This window comes from Schistocerca piceifrons, chromosome X, assembly GCF_021461385.2.
Source record: "Schistocerca piceifrons isolate TAMUIC-IGC-003096 chromosome X, iqSchPice1.1, whole genome shotgun sequence".
Taxonomy (NCBI): domain Eukaryota; kingdom Metazoa; phylum Arthropoda; class Insecta; order Orthoptera; family Acrididae; genus Schistocerca; species Schistocerca piceifrons.
The window spans coordinates 786,120,991-786,147,217 of NC_060149.1; the positions used below are offsets into that span (position 1 = coordinate 786,120,991).

Consider the following 26,227-nt stretch of genomic DNA (forward strand, 5'->3'; position numbering starts at 1 on the left):
GACATTTGCGTTATGGGCTCTACATGAGATGAGCACTTGGATAAACTACATACAGATTTCCAATGTCTTCTAGAGAATGCCCTCCACTGAAAACTGTAAAAGTTCAGTTTTTTCTGCCAAATTGTGCATTTTTTGGGACATATGCTTAGCAAAAATGGCCTCATTCCTACCTACGGATGAACACATCAAAGCTGCTGCCATCCTGCCAGCACCTAAGAACCAGAAGGAGCGCCAGTATTTTTTGAGCAAGATTTCATATTATGCTAAGTGTCAAAGGGTCATCCCACCGGCATTGCGCCCTTGCATATTCAAGTTGCTGCATGTCTTACACTGGGGTAAGACTCCTACAAAGGTGTTGACATGGCATAATGTGCACACATTGGCAACTGATTGTGACACTGAACATCTGAGGCGAGCTTGCGGGACCTGTGCACAGAACCTGGCTGCGCCGTAACACCAGGTTTCCCCATGGCCAGGTTTGGAGCACCACGGGGATAGAATGCACATTGATTTCATGGGTCCATTTTTGGGCAGCATGTGGTTGTTGTGGTCAATGTTTTGTCAAATTTTCCATGTGAAACCCAGCCATCCTCCACGTCAACAACTGCCACTGTCTGAACGTTGTCAGTCATTTTTGGATCAGGGGACCCCCAGAGTCTTGTATCTGATAATGTGACACACGAGTTTGAAGACTTATTTTCACTATGATATTCAGATTCTGACTACTGTCCCATTTCACGCAGCTTCTAACTCAGAGAATGAAGAAGTTTGTGCCTGCCTCTCTCTGCGACTATGCATTGTTGAGTTTTGTGCCAACATACTGGGTGACACAGGTCAATAACTGCAGTCCAGAGGAACTCTTTACATGAGCACCAGTTGTGGAGTTTCTTAGATTTGCTGCATGCTGAGCCACATGACCTGGACCACCAAGGCCCACTCTGTTTTCCTCCCAGGACTGCAGTTTAGGCTTGGTCTTTTGGACAGCAGGAGGGGTGGGTGCCATGTCTCATCGTGGGTCATAATGTCAGGAGTAGCTAACCCATCATACTAATCAGTTGCACTCACACCGTTCTGGGTCCTCACAGCCGTGGTCTTCCACCCAGCCGGCTGGAGGGGTTTATTGTGATGCTGTTCTGGGCGCAGGCTCCCACCTACAGCAGTGCACTTCCTCATGCTCCCCCCCCCCCCCCCCTTTCATTTCACACCCTGGACTGCCTCCCCTTCGTCTGCCACCTTGGACCCCGGCACGTCTCATTCCCCATGGACTCTGGCACGACCTCCTCCTCCTCCTCCTCCTCCTCCTCCTCCTCCCCCCCCCTCACCAGTGTGGCCTTGTTTCTGCCACTGGTGGTGGACCTACTGTTGCTTGCGCCTCTGCACTCTTCTGTCCCTCTGGTAGAGCCAATGGTGTTGGTGATCTCCTTCTGGCACTCGCTCTGGTTTTGAACTGGAAGTCCTGGTCGAAGCCAGGCCACTTTCAGATCTATGTAGCCTTTTCAGGGTGAAGGTACTTAGTATCCTCGCCAACAAATACCTTGCTGAAGGCAGAGGAGCTGGGAGGGTTATTGAGATTGGAATAGTGTGGACAACTGCCATGGGGGAAAGGGAGAGGGAAGGGCATGCAGCATGGTATGGGCATACCAACAGGCATGTTTACCTGCCAGCAGCAATTAGCCAGGAAGGGTAGTTATAATGCTGAGTTTAACCTATGTGGACCTCGTTTTATGCATTGTGAAGTTTCCATGTGCTCAGTGGTCTGTTGACCACCCCTGTCATGTGTTGTGTTTATCCTCGTGCACGTCTCTACATGGTTTCAGACTTTCTGCTTCCCTGTGCATTCACTCGCATGGTGAGTTTTCATTCCCACTTGCGAGGCTCTGTTCCCTGGCTTGCTGTCGACCATCATCGGCCTGTTCAGTACCTTATGTAGATAGTGCTGCTTGGTGGTGTTGTCACACCTCTGCAGAAACTAAAGATACGCTGCCCTGCCAAAAACAGTCATTCTTTATTGAACAGCCCTTGTACTAAAGTCAAATCCAATTGTTTTTTCTGTGTGTCAAACTGTGAAGAACTATGGACTGACTATGAAGAACTATATGGTAGAAGAACCGTTTATCACACACACACTTACTTACCTGTGTCTCATAGCCATCAGGAAACGAAAGGATCCTTTCATGAATATCTGCTGCTTTTGCTGCTGTTATAATATCTGCGTCATTTGCACCAACTCTTCCATACTGGATATTGAACCTAAAATTTCAAGCACTAATTAGTATCAAATATGGCCAGTAGCATGAAATGTACTGAATAATTTGAAGAAATATTGCAACAATTAGAGAGTAAATGACTTCTTTGATTTATAGGCCACCAAATGTCCAACAAGACAAGCTCCTGTTACATCTAGCGTTTTTCCACTTTTAGGGGAAGGAAGAAGAAGATGCTGAAAATGAAATGATTTTTCCTGCCTCTAACACTGTCAGGAAATTTTTATAATAGTCATGGCAGAAATGAAATTATAATGCTCTCTTATAAAAAGAAATTGAGATGGGAGAAAATGTAGAGAAAAAGAAGAGATCCAGAATGAATTTTTCACTCTGCAGCAAAGTGAGCACCAATATGAAACTTCCATGGTCTGAGGCTCAGTCTGGCACACAGTTTTAATCTACCAAGAAGTTTCAAAAGAATAGAATAGATGTTCAACAAGGGAAGAAGATAGAATAAGTGTACAATGAAGTATGAGAACAGTGGGTTACAGTATGGAGAGGGGTTTAAAAAAGGGGGATGTAGTTCTCTGAAGGCCCTCACCTATTAAGCACACCAGATAACCCTCATATTTTACAGTCACATGTATTGTTAAATGCTTTTTTATGAGATTAGTAAACATATTACTATTCTAACTATTTTACATCAATATATTAACATTTTATAATATTTCCATGTATTCCATATAAGACAGATGTTTTAGAATATGCACTGTTTGTAGAATTTTGATTTAATTCAACATACTTCCTATAAATGGGAATATGTGGACATTTGTGTTTAAAATATTTTCTTGCTCAAATTGGTTTTAGATATTGCACAAACAGAGAGAAATAAAAACTATCAAAACTCCTCTGTAATGCAGCAGAATGCAACAGCTGAAATCAGCACAAGGCTGTGTGACTAGTACAGGCTGACAGATACAACACCCTGGATGAGTCAATCACAGTAAATGCAACAGTGACTAACTGAAATACGTACGCTTGTTAAAGGAAATATGTAGGTGCGCGTAACTTTCCCAGATATAAGGATATTTCATTGAAGTGTCAGAGTCCACCAGTGTACTGTTAATATTATATTTGAACATTCCAGTAATGTTTCTCCTACCCATTTGTATTAACTTTTATGTATCCACATTTAAAGTGAGCTGACATTCATTACACCAAATAGAATATATGTCTACGTCACCCTGAATCTCCCGACGACAACTCGACAGTGACATTTTTCTGTGCACGACAACATTGTTGGCAGATGGCGCTCCATAGTGCTATGTGGTTGACTTTAAATGCAGTCACTCCTGAACAGGGAGTAAACGACCATGGCTCTACATGCTAGTAAAAGTCTTTTCCAGGTACTTCCTATCCAATTGCTGCGTTCATTACACTGTAAAAGCTATTTTTGCTTATGCACCTTTAAGTGGACTGAGTCATGCACTTAACATTTCCTTTAACAGGTATTTGAGCTAATCATTTTTGCATTTAGCACCAAAGATGAGCAATGTTCAGTGATCTGTTTTTTGTTGTTGGAAGGTGTATCAGGGGCCGAAATTCATGGAAGACTTTAGATCTTTCGGTGTTTTGCTACAACGGAGTGACTATGAATGGACTGAAAAATTCCGAAATGGTCGCACAACTGTTATGCCCGATGAAGGAGCCGGACGATAGTTTACCGCCACAAATGAAGACACCATTGGGTGTTCACATGAAATGATTCTCTCAGACACACAATTAACTATTGACAAAGTGGCACATTGTCTGCAAATTAGTCACAGTTCTGCCTACGAAATCATCCACAACAGACTTGGGTTTCATAAAGTTTGTGCAAGATGAGTCCCATAACAACTCACACAGTTGCATAAACAAATGCGCTTTGACATCTGCAAAAAACATTTGGATCACTATGGTCATGTAGGGGACAGCTTCTTAGGCAGGATTATTACTGGTGACGAAACATGGATCCATCATTACAAGCCGGAGAGTAAACAGCCGAGTATGGAATGGAAACATCCAAATTCACCGTGCAAGAAAAAGTTCAAGGCCCAGTTGTCCGCAGGAAAACTGATGCTTACAGTTTTTTGGGACTCACAAAGTCCAGTACTGGAACATTATGGGGAGAGCGGCATAACAATAAACAGTGTACGTTACAGTGAGATGCTTACTGCCAGGCTAAAGCCAGCAAATTTGATGCAAACACCGAGGATTGTTGTCAAAAAGGAGTTGTGTTGTTGCATGACAATGCCCGTCTGCATACTGCTGGCCACACTGCTGAAATGCTCCAGAAACTCAAATTTGGATTGCTGGATAATCCTCCATATTGTTGTGATCTTGCCCCTTCTTGCTATCACTTGTTTGGTCCACTCAAACAGGCATTAAGGGGCCACCGATTTGCCTCGGACAAAGCAGTGCATTCCTGGCTCGCAGATCAACCGAGAACCTTCTTTTATGAGGGCATCAGGAAGCCTGTACAATGATGGACAAAGTGCATTGAAACGCAAGGAGACTATGTCGAAAAATGATGTTCTTATATGTTTCCTATTTGATTACAATAAAATTTTATAACTACATTGCGGATAATAATTGACTTAGCCTCATACAATTGCTTGCAGAGTAGAAAACAAACCAGACAGTGCATACATTGCACTCATTGGTCTGCTATGTTGCCATATTACCTATGTTTTGATAGTTTTCCTCAGAAACACTTTCAATGTTAGCCTAGAAACGTACAGACATTCTTTATGTATTTGTTTGTGTTGAAAGAACACAATAACTATAAACTGCAGTGGAAACTCCTTTTACAATATAATCATATACTATGTGTCAGTTGAACAACTACACAATTTTTGTGTCTTTTAGCATTCTCCTAGAAAACATTACCACTTCCAGTGCATTATACTCTTGTGGCCACATCAGAGGTTCCTCCTTGTATTGGGGATACTTCCTTGTAACAAACTCCCATATATTTCTGTAGTTCTGCCAGCTCTACAGTGCACTCACAACTCACAATCATAAAAACAATGTGACTACAGGAATAAGTCCACAGCCGTCACATTAAGGCGACAGTTCGTTAGTGTGTCAACACCTAAATGAATAAATCTATGTTTCTTTAAAAAAAAAAATAAAAAATAAAAAAAATAAAAAAAAAACAAAAAAAAAAACACACACCTTTGAACTAAAGTTCTTTCTAGCACAGGAGTACTGTCTCTCATTAAACATTTAAAAGAGGGATGCTCACTTTTAACATATGAGAAGGACATACCGAAAAGTAATGCCTCAGAATTTTTCACGTGAAAACTAAAAGTTTTTCAAATAAAAACAAACATTACTAATATTCTACATCTTTATTGTTTATGTCTATACATTTGCAGCCCTCTGCCACTGGAGGGCTTCAAGTTGTAGCACGCAACGTGGCAGCATGTAATGTAATTATGTCAGTGCATGAGAAACAGCATGCTGCAATAGAGTTTCAAATTCGAAGAGTTTGTTCACACACTGAGCATCCTCTCCTTCAGCATGACGATGTAAAAGCACACATGAATGTTGGGACACCTGCAACATCTTATGCCTGGGGTTCACTATCATGTCACCCTCAATAATTCCCAACTTGGCTCCATCCAATTTTCGTCGTTTCCGTATCTTAAGGAACACCTTCAAGGCACTTCACTTTGATAGTGACAAAGCAGTGCAAGCTGTGGTGAGGTTCAAAGTCATTCTACAATGACAGTATCAAGAAACTTGTGTCTCATTGGGGGAAATGTGTTCACTGTCAGGGTGACAATGTTGAGAAATAAATATGTAGAAATGAACATGTAGAAATGAACAATAAAGATGTTGAATGTTAATAACATTTGCCTTAATTAAAAAGATTTAAGAGGTTTCACATAAAAATTTTTGGAAGCATTACTTTCCAGCATGCCCCCATAAATTGAGTGATACCACTTACATTGTACTGAAAAATCTTTTGTGAGCCACTATTTTCAAAAAGTTTTTTGTCAGAAATATCTTTGTGTTATACAGTATCTCTTTTCCTTACAGTTACTAGGGACCTAAAAAACTCATTTGCTGTAAATGCAAATCTAGATGTAAGTTTTGCCTCAAAATCCAAAAACACAAAATTAGCTAATAAACACAGTTTCATAATAGACTATCCAAACGAATCATTTTATCAGAGATAATTTAAAACAGTCTTCTTTTCTGCGTGTAAATATTGAAAATTTAACCAATTTTTGGTTAATAGTATTGCACGTCAGGCAAAGTCTCACTTTGAAAGATACTGTGTGTAAGACAATAAAAAGCTCACAAACAAAACAATCCATCAGTGTGCAAGGTGCTCTGTTGCCGTTATCAACTGTGGGAGGGTGACCCATATCAACATGATACACAGCACATAATGCAATGTAGGACCTATCATTTTAAAATAAAGAGACGTGTACGTTTGTCTGCTAGCTAAAGTTCAAAAGTTGCTCTAGTGGCAGGTGTTTTAAACTGTGGTTGCATCAATTTTGAAATTACAACTCTCACAATGGCAGAAGATATTAGTGATCCCCATGGCCATGTGTCACTTCTGCTTTCGCAGAAACACACAACACGAGTGTAGATGCTCACCTGTGACAGGGAGGCGGGGCTTATTTCCCTGCTTTATTCCTCTCCCCTCTGGTGGTCACATCACTAGTTTGTTTAAGATCATTACCGAATGCCAGTTTATAGTGCCCGCACGCTGCACAACACTGATCGAAAAACAAAACCTGTCAATGTATTTCGAGCATGCCGAAAGTCATCCCTTAATAGGTTCAGAGTTATTTTTTGCTTATACTTCTAGGCTAGATACCTTTCAATTCTATCTGTAGCAGTTACAAATGTCCATGAAATATCAGTAGCAATGTTATGCTGATCTTGTAATAATCAAATTGTGTGGGGGTAAAAAGAATAATGTCAAGAAACAGCGTAATTCAGAAAAGCATTCTGTTCACTGATGGGTAAATAATAATGATGATCAAGATAAACACTCATTTGTTGAAAGCTTAAATAGAGAAAAAAGAAGAAAACAAGGAAACATCATTTTGTAAAGAAAGTGTTGAAATTTTTGCAAAAGCAAACATTCCAATTGAACAGCTCCCCAATCTCCACTTTTTTTCCCTTTAACAATCAATTTTGAAGCACTAAGGCTTTGTCTTTAGGCACACAGCCTATTTCACCAAAATTAGATGTGAATTTCTCCAATAATGGGGGCTGTATTTTCAGGTGACTAATGAATATTAATGCTTGTGTGTTTATAGTGAGTAAAATTCAGTTCCATTGTGTTCAATACCTTGTTGCCCCACAACTCATTATTTCAACAGATGATGGGTCCAGCAATGCAAGATGAACCATATTTTCGTGAGAAATTTGTATCAAGTATGCAATGGCACTACCTGACGTTATCAAGGAAAGTGAGTAGCTACCACGACATTAGTACTGTCTGCTGTGTTTCCACTACTAACTCTGTGCCGATCCTCAGATGTGCCCTCTGATGGGATATATATATATCAGCCCACGACCAGCCTAAGCCAGTGCCGACATGAACAGTGGCGTGCATGTCACAAGTGTTATCGTACCGCAGAGAGTGTTAGTCTGGTGGGCTCTATTTGTAATAGACAGAACTCTGATACTGCCTGAAGTGGCCTGTGTTCGGTAATACAGACTTATGAATGCTTTCACTGTTTCTAGATAGTGTCCACTATTTAGATCTCTCGTTGTGAATAAACTCAATTGTTTGTGGGTGTAGATTACCTTTTACAAAACTCAAGATATGAGATATGTACAAATCGGACTTTGAACAATTTTTGCAATTAGCTGAAAGTTCAGGTTTTAGACTGTTGAACATTTACAATTCCTTATGCAAACGGCACAAGGTGATCGAGAGCTAACAACATGTACATTACACATAGTGAAAGTGTCAGTGAATGTAGCACTCTCATCAGCCACTATTACAGTCTTCCAACCATTTATCGAACAACATGAAGAGCGAGATGCTTACAGTTGATGGTTGTAGCTATATTTTTCAGCCTGTCAAGTTCCTGATCTGGAAACACAAAAGGTCATCTCAACATATATATAAAATGTAATGTAAAAACTAGGACTGTAAACAAATCCATCAGAACGTGAGTTGCTTGAATGTTTTCTTTATTGCAAGAACATTTTCCTATACAGAAACATATTATTGCAGCCAGGTTATAATTCTGACAGCACAAAAAGGACCTCTAATCATAACACGTAAGCTTTCACGGCCAGCGTCTTCATTAATTAAAACTTCCGGGCTGAATTGCCGTGGTCCATATATAAAACTGCTTCTCCTTCCTAACGTTTCATTGCCTACTGCGGGCAACATCTTCTGAGGTGAGCCGGCTCACTTCAACAGATGTTGCCCGCAGTAGGCAACAAAATGTCAGGAAGGAGAAGCAGTTTTATATATGGACCACGGCAATTCAGCCTGGAAGTTTTAATTAATGAAAAAGGACCTCTATCAATCATATGCAAACTAGGCTGCCAATCAACAAGGATTATGTACGAATTCCAAATTTAAATGTTTGTGTGGAACGGACTACATAGATACACTAATGTGGACGTTACGGTGCAGTTTATGCTCGACTCTGGATGGAAGTTATGTGAATAGTCAAGCTCATGAAGAAGTCAGTGCAGTCCAGATTTTGATTCTGGTGGAAGAAGATGTCATGGAAGTCACATTCTCCAGTACAGGTTATGTGGGACATCCTGCTCATGCCACTTCTGGTTGGGGGGGGGGGGGGGCACCTACACTGAAGCCAGGAAGACCTCACAAACAACTACACCACCAGCAGTGCCGTTGCCCAGCAGTGCTTCTGTGTCACTGCTAAACCAGTCCAGTTTCTTAAGTTTAGGGCCACCAGTGTTGCAGGCAGCCAACACAAACCTTTGGGCATACATGCAACATTTGTCTTTTACAGCAGTTCCCAGTTTCACTTCACCCTTGTAGTAAATTTTCTGGTGATAGCTGACTCCAAGGTGGACATTGTTTGGGGACTGACTCTTTCCACACTTTTGGATTTATGGCTCATGAAACAGTGCATGCCATGCAATCTGAAGGGCCTTGAATCACCATAAAGATATTCCGAGATAAACAGGCAAAAATTCTCTCACCTGAACTAGGGAAGACACCTGGTTTCGAAGCTCATGTCACTCAAAGTCATGGCGACCCACAATTCTTTCAGAAGCTGTCAAGTGCCCTTGGCTCTTAAGAACACCGTCATAACTACAGCTGGACAGACTTACTCATGAAGACATTTTAACACCTTTTCCCCACACTCAATGGACAACTCTCCCAGTCATGAAACACAAACTCAACAGCACCTTAAGACTTTGTGCTGATTTCAAAATAACAATAAATGTGCAAGCTGAAGTGGAGTGTGCAGAAGATTAGTCTACCTCAAGCAAAAATATTATTTGTTGTTAAAACTACATTTTCTTGTGAGCTATGGCTAGGCTTGGGTTATCTGGTACCAAACGTTCGCTGGATGCCACCATCAACTGATGCCTGGGCAAACTCCACTCGCGTGGGTGGCAATGCTGATGAGGCCACGCTTCCAGAACAAGCAATGTAGAAGCAGCCTGCCAATCATGGAGTTGGAAATGATCACATGAGGGCCAGTTGCAGACCGAGGAACACGGTCGAGCCTAGACGTCAGCCTCTTTCATCAGCTGGCTCTCAACCTAAACAGACGCTCCTTTCCCATCCTCTCAGAAGCCAGATCCACACACCGTCGGTGACCTCCCTAGGCACTGATGTATCCCACGATTTCTAGAAAATAAAGCTGGAAATTGTCCAGTTTTAGCATGGGATCTCTCTGTTGTTATTTCAACCATCCTCACAAACTGGACACCCACAGATCTGGACAATATTTCCATCAGCCATCATGCACAACTTGTGTCAGAACTTGGTATAGTTCACAACATTTGGTCTAGTATTAGGATTAATTATCCTCCGAAGATGGTGGCCACACGAACATTGTCAGTTGAGAGCTGGGGACAGCATATCATTTTAGCCCATAGTCACATTAGAGTGCTATCTATAGTCAGTGAGACTGAGCAGAGCTCGACCTCCTAGTGACATATTTTACCATCTGCCACAGGCAAGTGCCACCGGCCCTGACTTGGCTCTCCCGTGCAACAGTGGGAGGCTCCTTAGAGCCAACAGTCACTGCCAGCGCACTGTATATGATGCATGCCACACCATCCCATGGAAAGCCACCTGTGCCGATCGCTGTTGGCACCAGCACTGCCAGCACGCCACTGTTGCTGCTAACCCCATTCACGCGATGCACTGTCGTCACGTCCACATCCACTGCTTCCACACAGTGAAAATTAATATAAGTGTTACTAGCACCGAACACTCGTTTGTTGCTGTCACTTCACTAACAGTACAGTGAGAACATTGTTGTGGACAGACACGAGTTTCAATTTCTGTGAGAATATCAGCCTTCTCTCAAAAGTTTATCATTCAGTAATTGCCTTTTCCTAAATTGAAACCATGTCCGATTTGCATTCTCAGCAACAAGAAAGACAGGAACCTGCTGCCGAAAGTAAAAATGCGAATCCCGTTGCCACTTTAAATGAAGAAAGTAATAGGCTCACTCTCAGAAAAATTCAGGTAGAGTCTGAAGCATTGAGGTATTGAGTGACTATGCAAAAAGGTAGTAAAAACTATTGTAGGAGCCCCTAAGAAATCCACAGGTAGTCCCATTACCTCTCTCCCTGCTACTGCAAACAGTTTCCCTACAGTAACTATTATACTCATCTTTTCTAGAAAGACTAATGGAAATGCCACTACTTTCTTGCAAAGTGCCTGTGATGCAGTACACACTTGGTTCCTAACCATGTGGATTCTTTTTAAATGTAGCCAGGTTGAAGTTGTCAGGATATGCCCCTACATGCGTCGAACCAGTAAATACCTCAAGAGATACAAAAATATTCGAAGTTTTGGCACAAGGGTTATCAGAGCGCTACTCAGATAAGAGAGGACTTAGTTACTGCAGAGGCTGTTATCCACACAGTGGCAAAAACAAAGTGAGGACTTCGAGGCTTTTGCTGCACAGGTATATAAACGGTTTCGTGTCACTGGTACGTATTGGTGTCAGATGTGAAACGAAATGAAGTACTAATTGAGGGGGCTGAACCTAATGCTGTGGACATATTCATTAGGGGTAGTATAAACCCACAAATAGGTGAGGTTAAAGTGGCCTCACAGCCTCCTTAGATGAGGCAGTAAGGTAAGTCTTGCTGCACAAAGAGGCAGCAAGATTTGTGTCCATTTCATTGTGTAGTACCAAGCTGCACAAAGTTTTTAAAAATGACACCCACTGTCATCACTGTGAAAAACCTGGATATCCCACTGACTGGTGTCAGGCAATATACTGTCCACACTGTCATCAAGTAGGGCACATTAGCAGTCACTGTCCCCAGATGAGAAGGCAGTACAACCAGCAGAGTAACCCTCTTCAAAATTATAGACAATATGAGGGACCTCATTGGTGAAACAGGAAAGGGGAGTGGGGGTGAGGGTGGATTTGGTGGCAGGCCCTCAAGCCCTGCCACCAAATACCATCCCCATGAAATTTACAATCCTTACTGTTATAAGAAGATATATGAGGTGGAAAACATAATTTTAGAAGGAAAACTTGATAGGAGGGCTGTCAAAATTGTAGTTGATACCAGTGCACAAACTATTGTTTTATTTCTTTCTCATAGCTATAAGCAGTTGCTGGGGGTTGGGTTGTTTTGTTTGGGGGAAGAGACCAAACTGCGAGGTCATCGGTCTCATCGGATTAGGGAAGGAAGTCGGCCGTGCCCTTTCAAAGGAACCATCGCCTGGAGCGATTTTGGGAAATCACGGAAAACCTAAATCAGGATGGACGGAAGCGGGATCGAACCATCGTCCTCCCGAATGCGAGTCCAGTGTGCTAACCACTACGCCACCTCACTCAGTAAGCAGTTGCTGAAGTCGCACACTGCCACATTAATGGACTAGACGAGGACCTAATAGTACCGGCAGGAAAGCATTTTGTGAAGCTACAAATCAGTGGTAGCAGTTACCAGTTTAATGTGGAAGAAGTGAAGGAGTGAAAAAGGGATTTCAATGTAACCTTAGGGAATGATTTCTTACATCAGCTTCAGGACATGATAAGATTATATGACGCAAACTGCTTAATTCAGTGTGGTAACTCACTGTCTTGGCAGTGCCCACACCTCACAGGGATGAGGAGCTTGCAAAGAAAGAAACATTTTGCAGATTTCCACACAACCATGAACTTGGATATTAAAAACCATCACTACCATTGCAATCAGCAGATGGCAAGAGAAAGTTCTCTGGACTGATATCAAAGCCCAAGAAACTGCTGAATCTGTCTTCTTTGTTGGTCCATTCAGCCAAAATGATGTTCTTGACAGGTTACAGATTTGCATAAAGAGAGGTAATAGTACAATGGAAGCAGTAGGAAAGAAGTTTTGTGTTCCAGGATGTATTTGCTAACTTTGGTCAGGGAGGAATGGATATACCCCTTGGGACAATTCTTGCAAGTTTACAAAAGATTGAGGGGGAAAAAGTTACAGTAGGGCAATCAGTATAGATGAGGGGAAAAAGAAACAGTTACCTGTAAAAAAAATTTGCACCCATCCCTATAAATTAGTCGTATGAGAAGTTAGCTCACCTACCTCAGTCAAAGCAAAATTTATTATACCCAGTTTTAGAGGTTTTTGCTTGGTTGTTCAAGGAACATCAATATTTGCCAGCAACAGCCCTGCTGCACTACAAAATTCCAACTGGAGATGCTACGTCAATACAAAGAAACTATACGGAATTACTCCTCATTTACAATCAGTTGAGGAGGACACTATCCAAAAAGCAGTTAGTTGCAGGAATAATATAACCTTCAGATGGCTCCTGGGTTTCACCAATCATGGTTGTGCCACAGAAATCAATCAATGGTGAAAAGAGCTATCATCTACATGTCAATATGGGAACTGTAAATAAAATAACCACACCTGATACTTACCCTCTACCCTGTATTGATGAAACACTAGACAGAGTAGGGAATTGTGGGTATTTTGCCAACCTTGATATGCAATCTAGGTACCACCACATTCCAACTGCACCCCAAGACCAGCCAAAAACTGGTTCTATGATACCCTCAGGGTTGTAAGAGTTTTAAAGCATGTCCTTTGTTTTTAGAAACACACCTGTCACCTTTCAGAGGTTCGCTGACTTGTTGGAGGACTAAGCATACTACGCCTCCAGTCTATCTAGATGACAATTATCTTTCCCAAGACCATTGATGGACTTGTGGACAGGTTGAGAAATGTACTGTCAAAGTTGCAATGTGCAAATCTAAGTTTAAAAATAGAGAAGTGTTGTACTGCAGAGTCACAGGTTCAGTACCTGAGGCACATCACTAGTTCAGTGGGGGTGAAGCCACACCTTCGTTTAATACAAGAAGTTGAGAGTTTCCCAGTGCTCACTAATGCTAATGAGTTACAAAGTTTTTCAGGTCTCATGAATTATTACTCTTGATTCGTGAAGGATTACACCATGATAACTAACCATTAACTAATGTGTTAAAAAGAGTGTGCAGTTTTTGAGTGGATGGAAGACAGTTAGTGATGAGGAAGATGAAAGATATTTTGACAAGTTCACCAGATTTCTAAAAGCCTTTTATCTTTTCAACTGACACATCAGATTTTGCCGTCAGAGCAGTTCCGAGTCAAGAATATAATGATGATGAAAGGCTCATTAGTTATGCCTCCCACCAACCTAACCAGGCAGCGATAAACTACAGTACAATGGAGAAAGAATTACTGTCTCTCGTGTTTGGAATATACTACTTCAAATGTTATTCGTACGGAAGAAAATTCACTGTGGTCACTGACCATGCTGCCATTTGGTGGATGTTGAGCTTCCAGGACCTAAGTAGTCATGTAACCCACTGGCCCTTAAAATTGTTGGAATACGACTGTGACGTGTGTCACAAACCAAGTAGATTACACAAAAACACATATGTCCTAAGTTGGAAAGTCAGGGTGGTACAAACAGATGATATGCTGATAGGGTTGAGACACACAAGAACGGAGCTGTAGAATATCACCAGTATGCTTCTCTTCCAGATTTTGTTACAAAGGACAGCATTTTATACTGGAAGATTCCCATTGGGAAGGGGGTAGTAATTTCTAAAGTTACACAATATTTGTGGAAAATAAGAAAAAGTGATGTTGAGAAATATATTTGGAACTGTTTGTCTTGTGCACAACCCCCAAGAACCATGCCAGTTTCACATCACTGGATTAGATATCATAGGATTGTTTCCACAAAGCATATAAGAAAATAAATATGTCCTACCCATTATTGATCATTTTTCAAAGTACTTAATCCTCGTGCCTTTTGCTGACAAGTCAGCAGAAATGGTGGCTCATGCCTGAGGCTATCATTACCGATCAGGGGACTAATTTCATGTCTGTATTGTTTCTGCAGGCAAGTAAACTATTATGAATTAAGAAATGGAGAACAATGCCTTTACATGATAAAGTGAATGGCCACCTTGAACGTGTACACTGAACTATAGTTCAGATGCCATCCTACTATGTTAACAGAACACATAATGACTGGGACACACAGTTTCTGCATATAATAGTCATATCCTTGAATCAACTGGGTATACACCCTATGAGGTGATATACAGGTGACTTAGGAACTCCCCATTCTTACTCAATAAGCTGCTGCCTGATGCAGAGCTTGCCAAAATTAAAGGGCTAGCATGCTGTCTTAAAACCGTCTGTAAAATAGTGCAACAAAAATATGCCAAGGCTACCGTCAAACAAGTTCAACAAAGCAACAAAGGAGCTGTGCTTCCCCCTTACAAACTGGGTGATTTTGTCGTACTCTGTAACCCAGCCATTAAGAAAGGAAAAACATAGAAATTCTCTCCCCTGTATGAAGAGCCTTATCTGGTCACATACTTAACATCTCCTGTTCCTGCAGAAATTCGACTGTACCATGCTGTAATTTTTCACTTTGACAGACTAAAACCATATCATGGGCAAGCTCTGCCACCACCTCCTGTAACTGTGTAACCACCCCAAGCTAAAAATTCTGTTGTAAAGAAAGCAAAAAACATCCATATGCTTTACTTTCAAGATATTGAAAATATTTCCTATTTCAATGTAAAGTCTTGCTGCCTACTGTTTTACGGGTATGACGGTTTTATTTGTTACTGCTAGTGACCCGTTGATGTCGATTTGAGTTGGTGCTGTAGTCTGTTTTATTTGTTCTATTGTGGATGATTTTTGTGTGGTTACTGATTTCATTGTACTTTTGTGTCATAAAGAAACAGATGCAGTCACAGATTTTCAATGAGAATATTATGAGGTTTCATAGAATTAGTGTCATTTTTTGCTATACAGAAAGGATAGTTTTGTAGGACAAAGAGTTTTTGTGAGCTGTACTTTAAATGTATTACGTTACTATGAGTTGTAACGTGTTATAAGGGTTAGCAAAGAGACAAGGGCAGTGACACCCCTTGCTTTTACTGTCTAAGTAGTGTGAGTAAAGTGAATATTTGTGTAATAACCGGCCGTATAAAATTAATTGAACCAGTATGTTGCTTTATGCCAAGTATTAGTAAATCAGTTATAGGAGATATGGGTGTGCTGCTGATACCATGAAAGTACAACTTTTTTCACAATAAAATTCAGTCATCAACTGCAAATTTACTTTAATTATGCTTTACTGGATGCAAGAAGTTAATTTGTCATCTTCAGAAGCCTACTGACAATATAAATCTTTAGAACTTAGCTACAGATTTATTTAAAGCATAAAAAGTATATTACAGAAACTAACTAACTATGGTTTAGCAGATGTCAATACTTCTTCATACAAGCATAATGCCATGATACGTCCCAAAATGTATATATTGTATGTGAGTATTGTAAACACAGATTGACAATTTAGAGTAGCTGAATAACATCTATGTATCTGTTGTGCTATGAGCAAGGAACATATAAAAAAATGTGAAAATTATCCCATTCCTTTTATATATTAGTAGAACTATGTGCCATTTTTTTCTAAATGTAACTGCTTTATATACAAACAACAGAAAATCCAAGATGGAACATAACAATATTATGAAAAGGATAGTTGCAACTCACCATTTAGCTAAGATTCTGAGTTGCAGATAGGCACAACAAAACAACTGCCAGAAAGTGAGCTTCTGGCCTCAATCAGACCCTCAGCATATTTCGAGAGGAACTGCTCCTCACTACAGATGTAACTGCATTGCTGTAGTTTTGTTTTAGGGTGCAAGAACAACTAATGTCACACATACTCATATCAGAACCTTAGTGTTGTGACAGTGCCACGACATTTAATAGTGTCGCCACGTCAGTACGCGCAAACGGCGACAGAGGCGCTCCGAAGACTCGGCTGAGCGCGGGAGCGCCACCTAGCTACGAACGGCGCCGGCCGCATGTCACGGCACGGCACGGCAGTCGAATGACCGATACGGAATTGGTAGCATGTAACCAGCTATTGTTTCTATGTTTGTATATCCACACAATTTATTAGTGATTAAAGGTTATAACACTTTTTGGCGACGAGGTCGGATATTTTTGTTCCTGCGTTGTGGATTTGTGTGTTCGTGTCGGGGCAGACATGGAACAGCTTATGCAAGCACTCATTGAACAACAAACACAGCTGACAGCTGCTATTCAGGCGTTGTCGACATCGCTTACTCACCGTCTGTCTTCCTCTTCTCCGCCTCCGTTCCCTCCTTACGACGAGGCCGCTGAAGACTGGGAGGATTATGAGAAGCATTTGCAGCAACACTTCTTGGCTTTCAGCGTTGTCGACGCTCCTATGTGTAAGTCGTTATTTCTATCTTGGATTTCCCCACGGATCTATCAGCTGCTATCTCAGTTAGCCCCGCTGCGGGAACCTGCCTCTCTGTCCTTCCAAGAAATTTGTGACTTATTGTCTAACTATTACTGAAAAAACACCCACATTGTTGCCGCCCGCGTGGCGTTCTACAGGTGTCGTAAACAGCCCCATCAATCTTACCGGGCTTGGGCAGCGGAACTACACGGTCTGAGTAGGAAATGTCAGTTTGTCACGGACACTCATCATGAGTCTTATGCTGATTCAATGGTTAGGGATGCTATTCTATGGCTTGCTCCTGATAAAGAAGTTCGGCAACATGCCTTACAACTGTCAAACCCGTCGTTGTTGGAAATTCTAAGCATCGCTCAATCTTTTGAAGTGTCTCACACTGCTGGTGCGCAAATAGATGCGTGGTGTGATGTGGCGCTACACAGACCACTTTCGACACGGACAATTTGCCTGTTTCCCAGGGGACCGACGATGTGGCGGCGGTTCACTTGCATCAACAACGTTGCGTTGGGCCGCCACGCTTGCAGCGAAAACAGCAACCACAGAAGCAGGTTCGTTCCGCACTTCCTTCTTGTCCACGTTGTTTTGTACAGCATGACAGGGCCGCGTGTCCAAAACGTTGGGCCACGTGTAATTCATGTAGGAAAAAAGGCCACATTGCTTCTGTGTGTCAGTCCCCTAAAGTTCCTGTCGACGAGGATGAGGCATCGGACATGGATGTTAACTGTATGCTTTCACAAACAAATAAGTTGTTTGTTACTGTTCGTGTTCTGGATAAAGACATTCGCATGCAAGTGGACACTGGCTCTGCAGTAACTCTCATTAATTCTCACACGTATTTGGAGTTGGGCTCCCCTCCCTTGTCTCCAGTTACGCGAAATCTGAGAACTTATAATAAACAGAAAATTCCTATCGTTGGCCAGTTTGATGCTTCCACTGCCTAAAAGTCTGTTGTTAGACCTCTCACGTTTTATGTGGTAGATCATGCGGGCACTGAAAACCTGTTCAGTTATGATGCTTTCCAGTTGTTCCGGTTCTCCATTGATGATGATGTGCACCTCATATCTGAGGATATTCCGTATCAACAGCTGGATGGATTGTGTTCTGAATTCTCGTCCGTCTTCTCTGCTGGTCTGGGACGTGCCAAGGATTTTGAAGCCCACATTACTCTTAAACCTACAGCTCGCCTTAAGTTTTTCCGGGCACGCCCTATTCCGGTGGCGTTGCGTGCACCTGTCAAGGCTGAGAGACAGATTAACAGCTTCAAGGATTCTCCTTCCTGTTACCCCCAGCGAATGGGCATCGCCAATCGTGGTGCTTTCTAAACCAAATGTGAGTCTGCAATTGTGTGGTGATTTTAAAGCCAATGTCAAAGCTCAGACCCTCATTGACACTTATCCTCTTCCCCGTCCTGAGGAGTTATTTACCAAGCTCACTGGGGGCCAGTTCTTTTCCAAACTTGCCTTATCGGAGGCGTACCATCAGTTGCCGTTGGATGCGTCTTCCAAGGAATTTCTCGTCATCAACACTCCTTGTGGGTTGTATCAGTACCAGCAGTTACCGTTTGGCGTTGCTAGCGCACCGGCCATTCTTCAGTGGTTTTTGGAACAGCTCACGGCTTCCGTTCCCAGCTGCACAAACTATCTGGATGACATTGTTGTCACAGGGGCCTCCACTGAGGAGCACCTTCGCAATTTGCGTTCGCTGTTTCGGGCTCTGCATTCGGCTGGGTTGAAGTGCAATCTGGACAAGTCACAGTTCTTCCAACCCTCCATCATGTATCTTGGTTTCCACTTGTCCCGTGAGGGTATACGTCCTCTACGTCAGCATGTTGCGGCCATTACCGATCTACCCCGGCCGTCTACGGTAAAAGAACTTCAGGCGTTTCTAGGCAAAATTGCTTATTATCACAAATTCATCACAAATTCATTCCATCCGCGGCAGCGGTAGCTCATCCTCTGCATCAGCTGTTACGCAAATGCGTCCCAGTATGGCCTAGGGGCTGTTCTCGCCCATCGGTATGAGGATGGGTCAGAACAACCCATTGCCTATGCTTCCAAGACCCTTAACGATGCGCAACGGCGTTATTTTAAAATCGAAAAGGAGGTGCTCGCTATCATTTATGCTCTAAAAAAGTTCAGCATTTTTTTGTATGGTTCTAAGTTTCACCTCATCACCGACCACAAGCCGCTGGTCTCTCTGTCCAGCCCATCGGCGTCGCTTCCGGATAAGGCAGCTCACCGCCTGCAACGTTGGGCCTTATACTTGTCTCGTTTTCACTATGAGATTCACTATCGCCCCACGGCCCAGCACGCCAATGCTGACGCGTTGTCACGTTTGCCGATGGGCCCCGACCCGGTTTTCGATCGAGATGAACTACCCTGTTTCCACATTGATGAGGCAGAACGTCGTGCGGTCAAGGGTTTTCCGCTTACAGGTTCGCAGGTCACGTCAGCTACTGCACGGGACCCGGTCCTGCGTCAGGTGATCTGTTTTATTCAACAGGGTTGGCCGGACAGGACCAAGGGCCGGGCATCGGATCCCCTTCGCAAGTACCATGCCTTGCGCCTTCGTCTGTCTGTTCGAGATGGTGGTGGTGTTCTGACCACGGATGGCGCATCTCCACGGGTCGTGGTGCCAGCCTCTCTTCGCAAAGATGTTCTCAAACTGTTGCATGAAGGCCGTTGGGGGATTTCTCGGACTAAGTCCCTGGCCTGCAGGCACGTTTATTGGCCCGGTATTGATTCGGACATTGCCCACATGATCGCTGCGTGTGGTCAGTGTGCTCAACAACTGGCTGCATCCCGTACAATGCCCTCTCCGTGGCCTGACCCGGCGCAGCCATGGGAACGGGTGCACGCTGACTTTGCCGGCCCCTTCCTCGGCACTTATTGGCTGCTGTTGATTGACGCCTTCTCGAAGTTTCCGTTTGTTGTTCGATGTCCGTCGCCCACTACTGCGGCAACGACACTGGCTTTGTCCAAAATCTTTGCGCTAGAAGGTCTTCCATCCGCGATCGTCACGGACAATGGCCCTCAGTTCTCTTCGCAGGCCTTCCGTGATTTTTGTACTGGACACTGGATTCATCATGTTACAGCACCGCCCTTCCATCCGCAATCGAATGGGGAGGTCGAGCGCCTTGTCCGCATTTTCAAAAGCCAGATGAAAAAATTCCTTAGTGATTTTTCCACAGATGACACTCTGTTGCATTTTCTGAGTTCTTATCACTTCACGCCTCTGGGTGATCGCAGCCCTGCTGAACTCTTGCATGGCCCCCAACTGCGCACTCAACTGCACCTGCTTCACCCTGTCAGGCCTCGTACTGCGTCCCCTCGTGCGAGAAAATACTCGGTGGGCGCCGCCGTGTGGGCACGAGGGTATGGATATCGCCCTAAATGGATTCCAGGGGTGGTCAAGGTTCTTCGCGGCCGCCGGCTTTGTGAAATACGTACGGAAGATGGCATGGTTGTTCACCATTACGACCAGATGCGCCCACGAGTGGTGGCCACGCCGGTGCCACCGCCCCTTCCTTCGCCTCCACCAGCCCGAGAAGCCAGTCCTGTCGCTGCTGCCGATCTCCCGTGCGTGTTGCTGCAGCCGACGTCGCTACCGCTTCCGAGTATGCCGGAACTGGCCCCAGTCGCGACACCGCCTTCTCCGGGACCCATCTCGCTGGAGCACACCCCCAGGTCCACGACACCTATGGATGCTGCTCCGGAGTTTTCACCCATCATCTCGTCCAGGAGGCACGTTACACGCACGAGCTTCCGTCCTGGACATTTTCGACCATACTCTCGTGTCTCTCCGCGGGATCTTCTTGGGGCCCCACAAGAGGCCATGGATGTCTCCGCACTGTCCATGTCTCCATGGAAGTGAGTGTTTTTTTTTTTCAAGGGGGGAAAAGTGTTGTGACAGTGCCACGACATTTAATAGTGCCGCCACGTCAGTACGCGCAAATGGCGATAGAGGCGCTCCGCAACTCGGCTGAGCGCGGGAGCGCCACCTAGCTACGAACGGCGCCGGCCGCATGTCACGGCACGGCATGGCACGGCACGGCAGTCGAATGGCCGATACGGAATTGGTAGCATGTAACTAGCTATTGTTTCTACGTTTGTATATCCACGCAATTTATTAGTGATTAAAGGTTATAACACTTAGAACATGAAAATGAAAAAGGAGGTAAGAGCAACTACACATTAAGCCCAATCAACAGACGGAAAGACTGCTAAAAACAGGAACTTTCTCTCGGAGAAAGGTCCATAAAATATGTCACAGGGAAAACAGAGGTCCTAAACTAAAGATTAAATATCCTTTGCCATATTTCTATGACAGATAAAAAGTAAAACACAGTTGACAGCCCACACATCATTCGCTAAAGCAACCGATAACTAAGATGACAATCATACATTTGAACGTAAGTGGTTAAAAAAGCGCGATCTGTCAGGAAATGGCGAATTGTCAATAGTTGACGACAATGAGCACGAAGTAGTGGGAGATCACCACTTAACAAATGGCAGTGGCTAAAATGACGGTGCCCAATATGCGACCTAGCTAAAATGATCACCTCGCACAGAGTGCTGAGAGGTGGTCAGCCAAGCACTGGGGCAGGTTTTATTCCCCAGAACTCATTCCTATGAAGGGAAGACCATTTGTGATGCCAAAGTGACACCACTTGCTGACAGACAGCAGCACAGAGATCATCAGAAGTGTTGCTGCCTAAGTCCAGCACTGGCTTGCCAGTTGGGAACGATAGAGAAGAGATGGCTGTGAGAAGACATCAGCCAATCGCACGCTGACCAACTCCTTTCCAGGACAACAACACAACAGCAGTGCCCCCTATGTGAGGAGGAAAGAGGCGCCACACCTGACTGGTCACAGTCCGCGGTCCAGTTGAATAGCAGATAGCAGCTTCGAGATTAGGCACTTGTATAGCAGTGACTTAGGACTGTCTGTATTGAAAAAGATTGCTTATGTTGTACGTCGCCCTTTGCTTGTAAATCATCTGTGTAATTCTTAAGTATTGTCATTTACTTTTTTGTAATAAAATTCATTAAAACGATTTGTTTGAATGTTGTCTAGTGATCCAAGTAAGGAGGTTTCCTAGACACCCCATATTTGATGACTAACATGGAAACATAATATTTAACGATGAGGTGACAAGAAGGTGAACAAACACCATAGCAACACTGCAGAGACTAGCTGCCACTTTTTTTTGTGGGCTTTTGTGGTTTTCTGGCACCTTAATTCTACCTTGTCTTTTCTATGCAGGGATGTATTTACAAGTTATAACAGGGTCTTCTATAGTGTTTTTGCTAATCAGTGTTTTCAGGTGTGCATTGCAGAAATTTTCTTTGCTTGTGTGCTTATTTTTGTTGCTTGCATTGTCTATTTATTGCCTTTGCCTATTCCAAAATGAGCAACCAACCTCTACCATCCCCTGCTCAGGTGTCTCAGCTGCGATAGATAGATGCGACGCAGGTAACACAGATTTTTGTTTCAGATGCAGCAGATACCCACACTGCAGAACACTGTACAGCAGTTGCTGGCAAATGCTGCATGCCCAACAGAATAGCAAGCAATACCTGTAGCTCCAAGTGCTATACCACCTTTTTGCCAGTCTAACGAAAAAGAAGAGGAACGACTCTAATGGCTGCAACAGTATGAAGCCCATGTGATTGCTCAAAACACACCATGTACTGTGAAACTACATTACTTTTTGTCAACAAAGTGAACGTAGTAGCAACTAGGTACCAATTCTTTCATTGCAAGGAAAGGTCAGCACAATCTTATCACAAGTGGGTAAGAAATTTGCAGGATATGAAGAGGAAATGCAAATTCAAATTTTATATTCAGATGTTATGTTGTGTGACCCAATCGTGTACAATGTAACTGATGTCAAACTTAGAGAACAGATTTTGAAACAGTCAGATCCATCATTTCAGCATGTAGTACAAATTCTCGATCACTAAGATTCAGGTGCCGCAGCGGTTGATAAATTGGAGCAGTCACCAATTTGTTGGATTTAGCCATCCCTTGTTTGCAACTGGCCCAATAGCCAGCAACAGCGCGGGCATGCGACACTTTGCGTAAACAGCTCTCTAAACAGGCGAACAGAATTAAGTCATGCACTCGGTGCTATTCACAGCAGACACGCCAAGACTGCCTATGCAGACAAGCACAGTGTTACACCTGTGGAAAGACAGGTCACATACAATCCATATGTTTGCAACGGAACAAACATAAGAATTTTGCCCACTCATACAAAGCTAATCACAAGGCCCATGTAATCAATGCAGTGTATTCAAAATACAAATTAGCAAAACTAGCAAGCAAACAGTTTATTCAGTGCTACGTCAGTCCAATAAACTCTGTTCATTTGTGTATTGGTGGAAAATGTGTGATGTTTCAGTTGGACACGTGTGCCTCTGTTATATTGCTGAATTGTAACACATATGAACTGTTAGGCTCCCCAGACCTGTCTAGAACTAGCACATACCTGTCGGCTTATGATGGGCAAGACATTCCTGTTCTCGGAAAATGTACTTTGCCTGCCATGTATCGCTCACATACGCGAACTGTGACTTTCACTGTGCTATCGTCACGCGATTGTGAGAACATATTTGGCCCTGATTCGTTTGTGTTTAAAATTCAGGTCAATGTGTTGTCAGTGACTGCATTCAATGCCAAAGACATTGTAGCTAGCTTGCTGAAAGAATTCCCTGAACTGTTTTCTGAAGGTTTAGACAAGGCTAACAATTTTGTTGCACACATTACTATGAAAGACAATGCTCAGCTGAAATTTTTGCTGGGCCAGAAGAGTTCCCATTGCATTACAGGACAATGTCTCTGCTGAATTTAAAGAATTGCAAGATAGCGGAGCTATTGCACCCATAAAGCTAGTCAATGGGAAAGTCCACTGGTTTTACTCCCCAAACCTTCAGGTCGCATTCGCCTCTGTGCTGACTAAGTCTACAGTCAACCCACAAACTGTCATTGATACTTATCCATTGCCATGCCGGAGGATATCATGGACAGGTTAGGTGCTGGTCGCTTTTCAAAAATTGATTTGCATGACTCTTATCTTCAAATACCACTAGATGAAGAATCTCATTGTGAACACTTATATGGGCTTGTTTAAATATTTGGCAGCGTTTCTGCACCTGCCATTTTCCATGGTATTTGGAACAGCTCACTACTCCAGTACCAAACTGTTTGAACTATTTGGACAGTATTATCATAGCAGGTCGTGCACCTGAAGAACACATTGCAAATTTGCGTGCTTTGTTTCGTGTGTTATCTGACGCAGGATTTAAGTGTAGACTGGACAAGTGTGATTTTTTTTTTAAACCTGAGTTGCAGTATCTTGATCATGTCAAAGTCAAGATGTACAACCTCTTGTCACATTTGTTAGCCATACGGGACCTGCCAGTTCCCCCAACAATGTCACAGAATTGCGGTCAGTCTTAGGAAAAATGATCTATTATATTCGGTTCATACCAAATGCTACACAAATCGCAGCTCCATTGCATCACTTGCATTACAAGAATGTTCCCTTTGATTGGACAGATGAGTGTTGAGAAGCTTTTCAAAAACATAAAGATGCATTGCTCTGTGATCAATGCTTAATTCACTTTGATCCTGACAAACCAGTTGTTTTGCAAGTTCATACTTCTATCGGTGCAGTGCTTTCACTCAGAATTTGTGATAAAGGCAGGCCTATTGCTTTCACATCAAAGGTGTTGTCCAGAGCACAGTGTAACAATTCACAAATAGAGAAAGAGGCACTGGCTATTGTGTATAGTGTCATCAAATTCTACCATTATTTGTATGGCAGAAAATTCTGAATAGTAACGAATCACAAGCCATTGCAGTCCTTGTTTCATCTGATGAAGCCAGTTTCTGTACAAACTGGCTGAACAGAGAACGACGTTGTCAAAGCGCGACTGCAGTTCAGAGCTCGGACGAGGGTCTTCAGTTTTAGAAATGTTCAGTCATAAATAAAGTAACTGAACAAAAGCAATGTCTTGATAGCAGACTTTCTTTTATAGAAAGTTTGGAAAAACCATTCTTCATACCAATTGCTTCATATTCCATTAATTAATTAAACCAAACAAGCAATAAGCCTCCTAATTCAGGCGATAGCAAGGAAAGGTGTTTGTATCATTCTCTCGAACCGCTTTTTCGCAATAAAGAACAGCGGTAATTGTTTATTTCCTATTGTACTTCGATGAAACATGAGTAATTCATAATCATAACAACAGTGTTTGTCGGTATTTTGCGTAATATTTTAGAGTCCTCCAGGAGTACTGTTGAATGACGAGCTGTGTTAGCGTAATGCTTAAAGTGTTTGGCTGCGAAGTTCTGAGTTCAAACCTCATTCAGTGCTTAAGATTTTCTTTATTTAAAAATAATATCGAAGAGTCTTACTTCATGAATTTATTCATTTGAATGTAATTTTTTGAAATTTCCAGTGCTTTGTCTCTTCATTATAATCTTCAGTGGACATTATTTTGTCTCCTCAATTGCCATGTCACCTTTCACAGTTTTGTGCTGCGGTAACAATATTCAACATTTGTGTCGGCTGATCAGTGTTTTAGCAAATAAATGCTGTTTGTGTGTGCCACACACAAAAATTATGTTTGACATAGTTCAGAGCACTTCACTGATACACAGTATATTCAACTCCTAATGTTTTTGTATGTCCACACTCTTGTTTAATGTATTTTGTCTACTTCCTTTTGATTGATTGAAGTGCTTTAAAATAAAGCCAAACGCGCCCGGTGTAAATAAAAATTTTATTACAGTCGCGAAAGACGGAATATTTCTCAATATTACATACGACATCTATCTGGTAGTTAAATTAAATGAGATATTGTTATATAGTAAATTTTATATGAAATTTAGGTATCTTGTCCACATTTCATTCTCAACATTGTGGCAACTAAACTCGACCATACGGAAAGTATACGCTATGAACTTCTACCTCTGCAAACTCTTCAAAATTTTGTGCAATGGTTTACTATATTTAATG

General features: G+C 42.7%; 1 protein-coding gene across 4 annotated transcripts in view; it reads right to left on the reverse strand.

The window, feature by feature from the left end:
• Positions 1–26,227, reverse strand: part of LOC124722091 (ATP-binding cassette sub-family B member 6) — a 132,309-nt gene that overhangs the window by 18,552 nt on the left and 87,530 nt on the right. For all 4 annotated transcript variants that reach the window (XM_047247290.1, XM_047247287.1, XM_047247289.1 and 1 more), the window contains exon 12: positions 2,136–2,250. In XM_047247290.1, the coding sequence (XP_047103246.1) occupies positions 2,136–2,250 (115 nt within the window). The remainder of the gene's footprint in view (positions 1–2,135; positions 2,251–26,227) is intronic.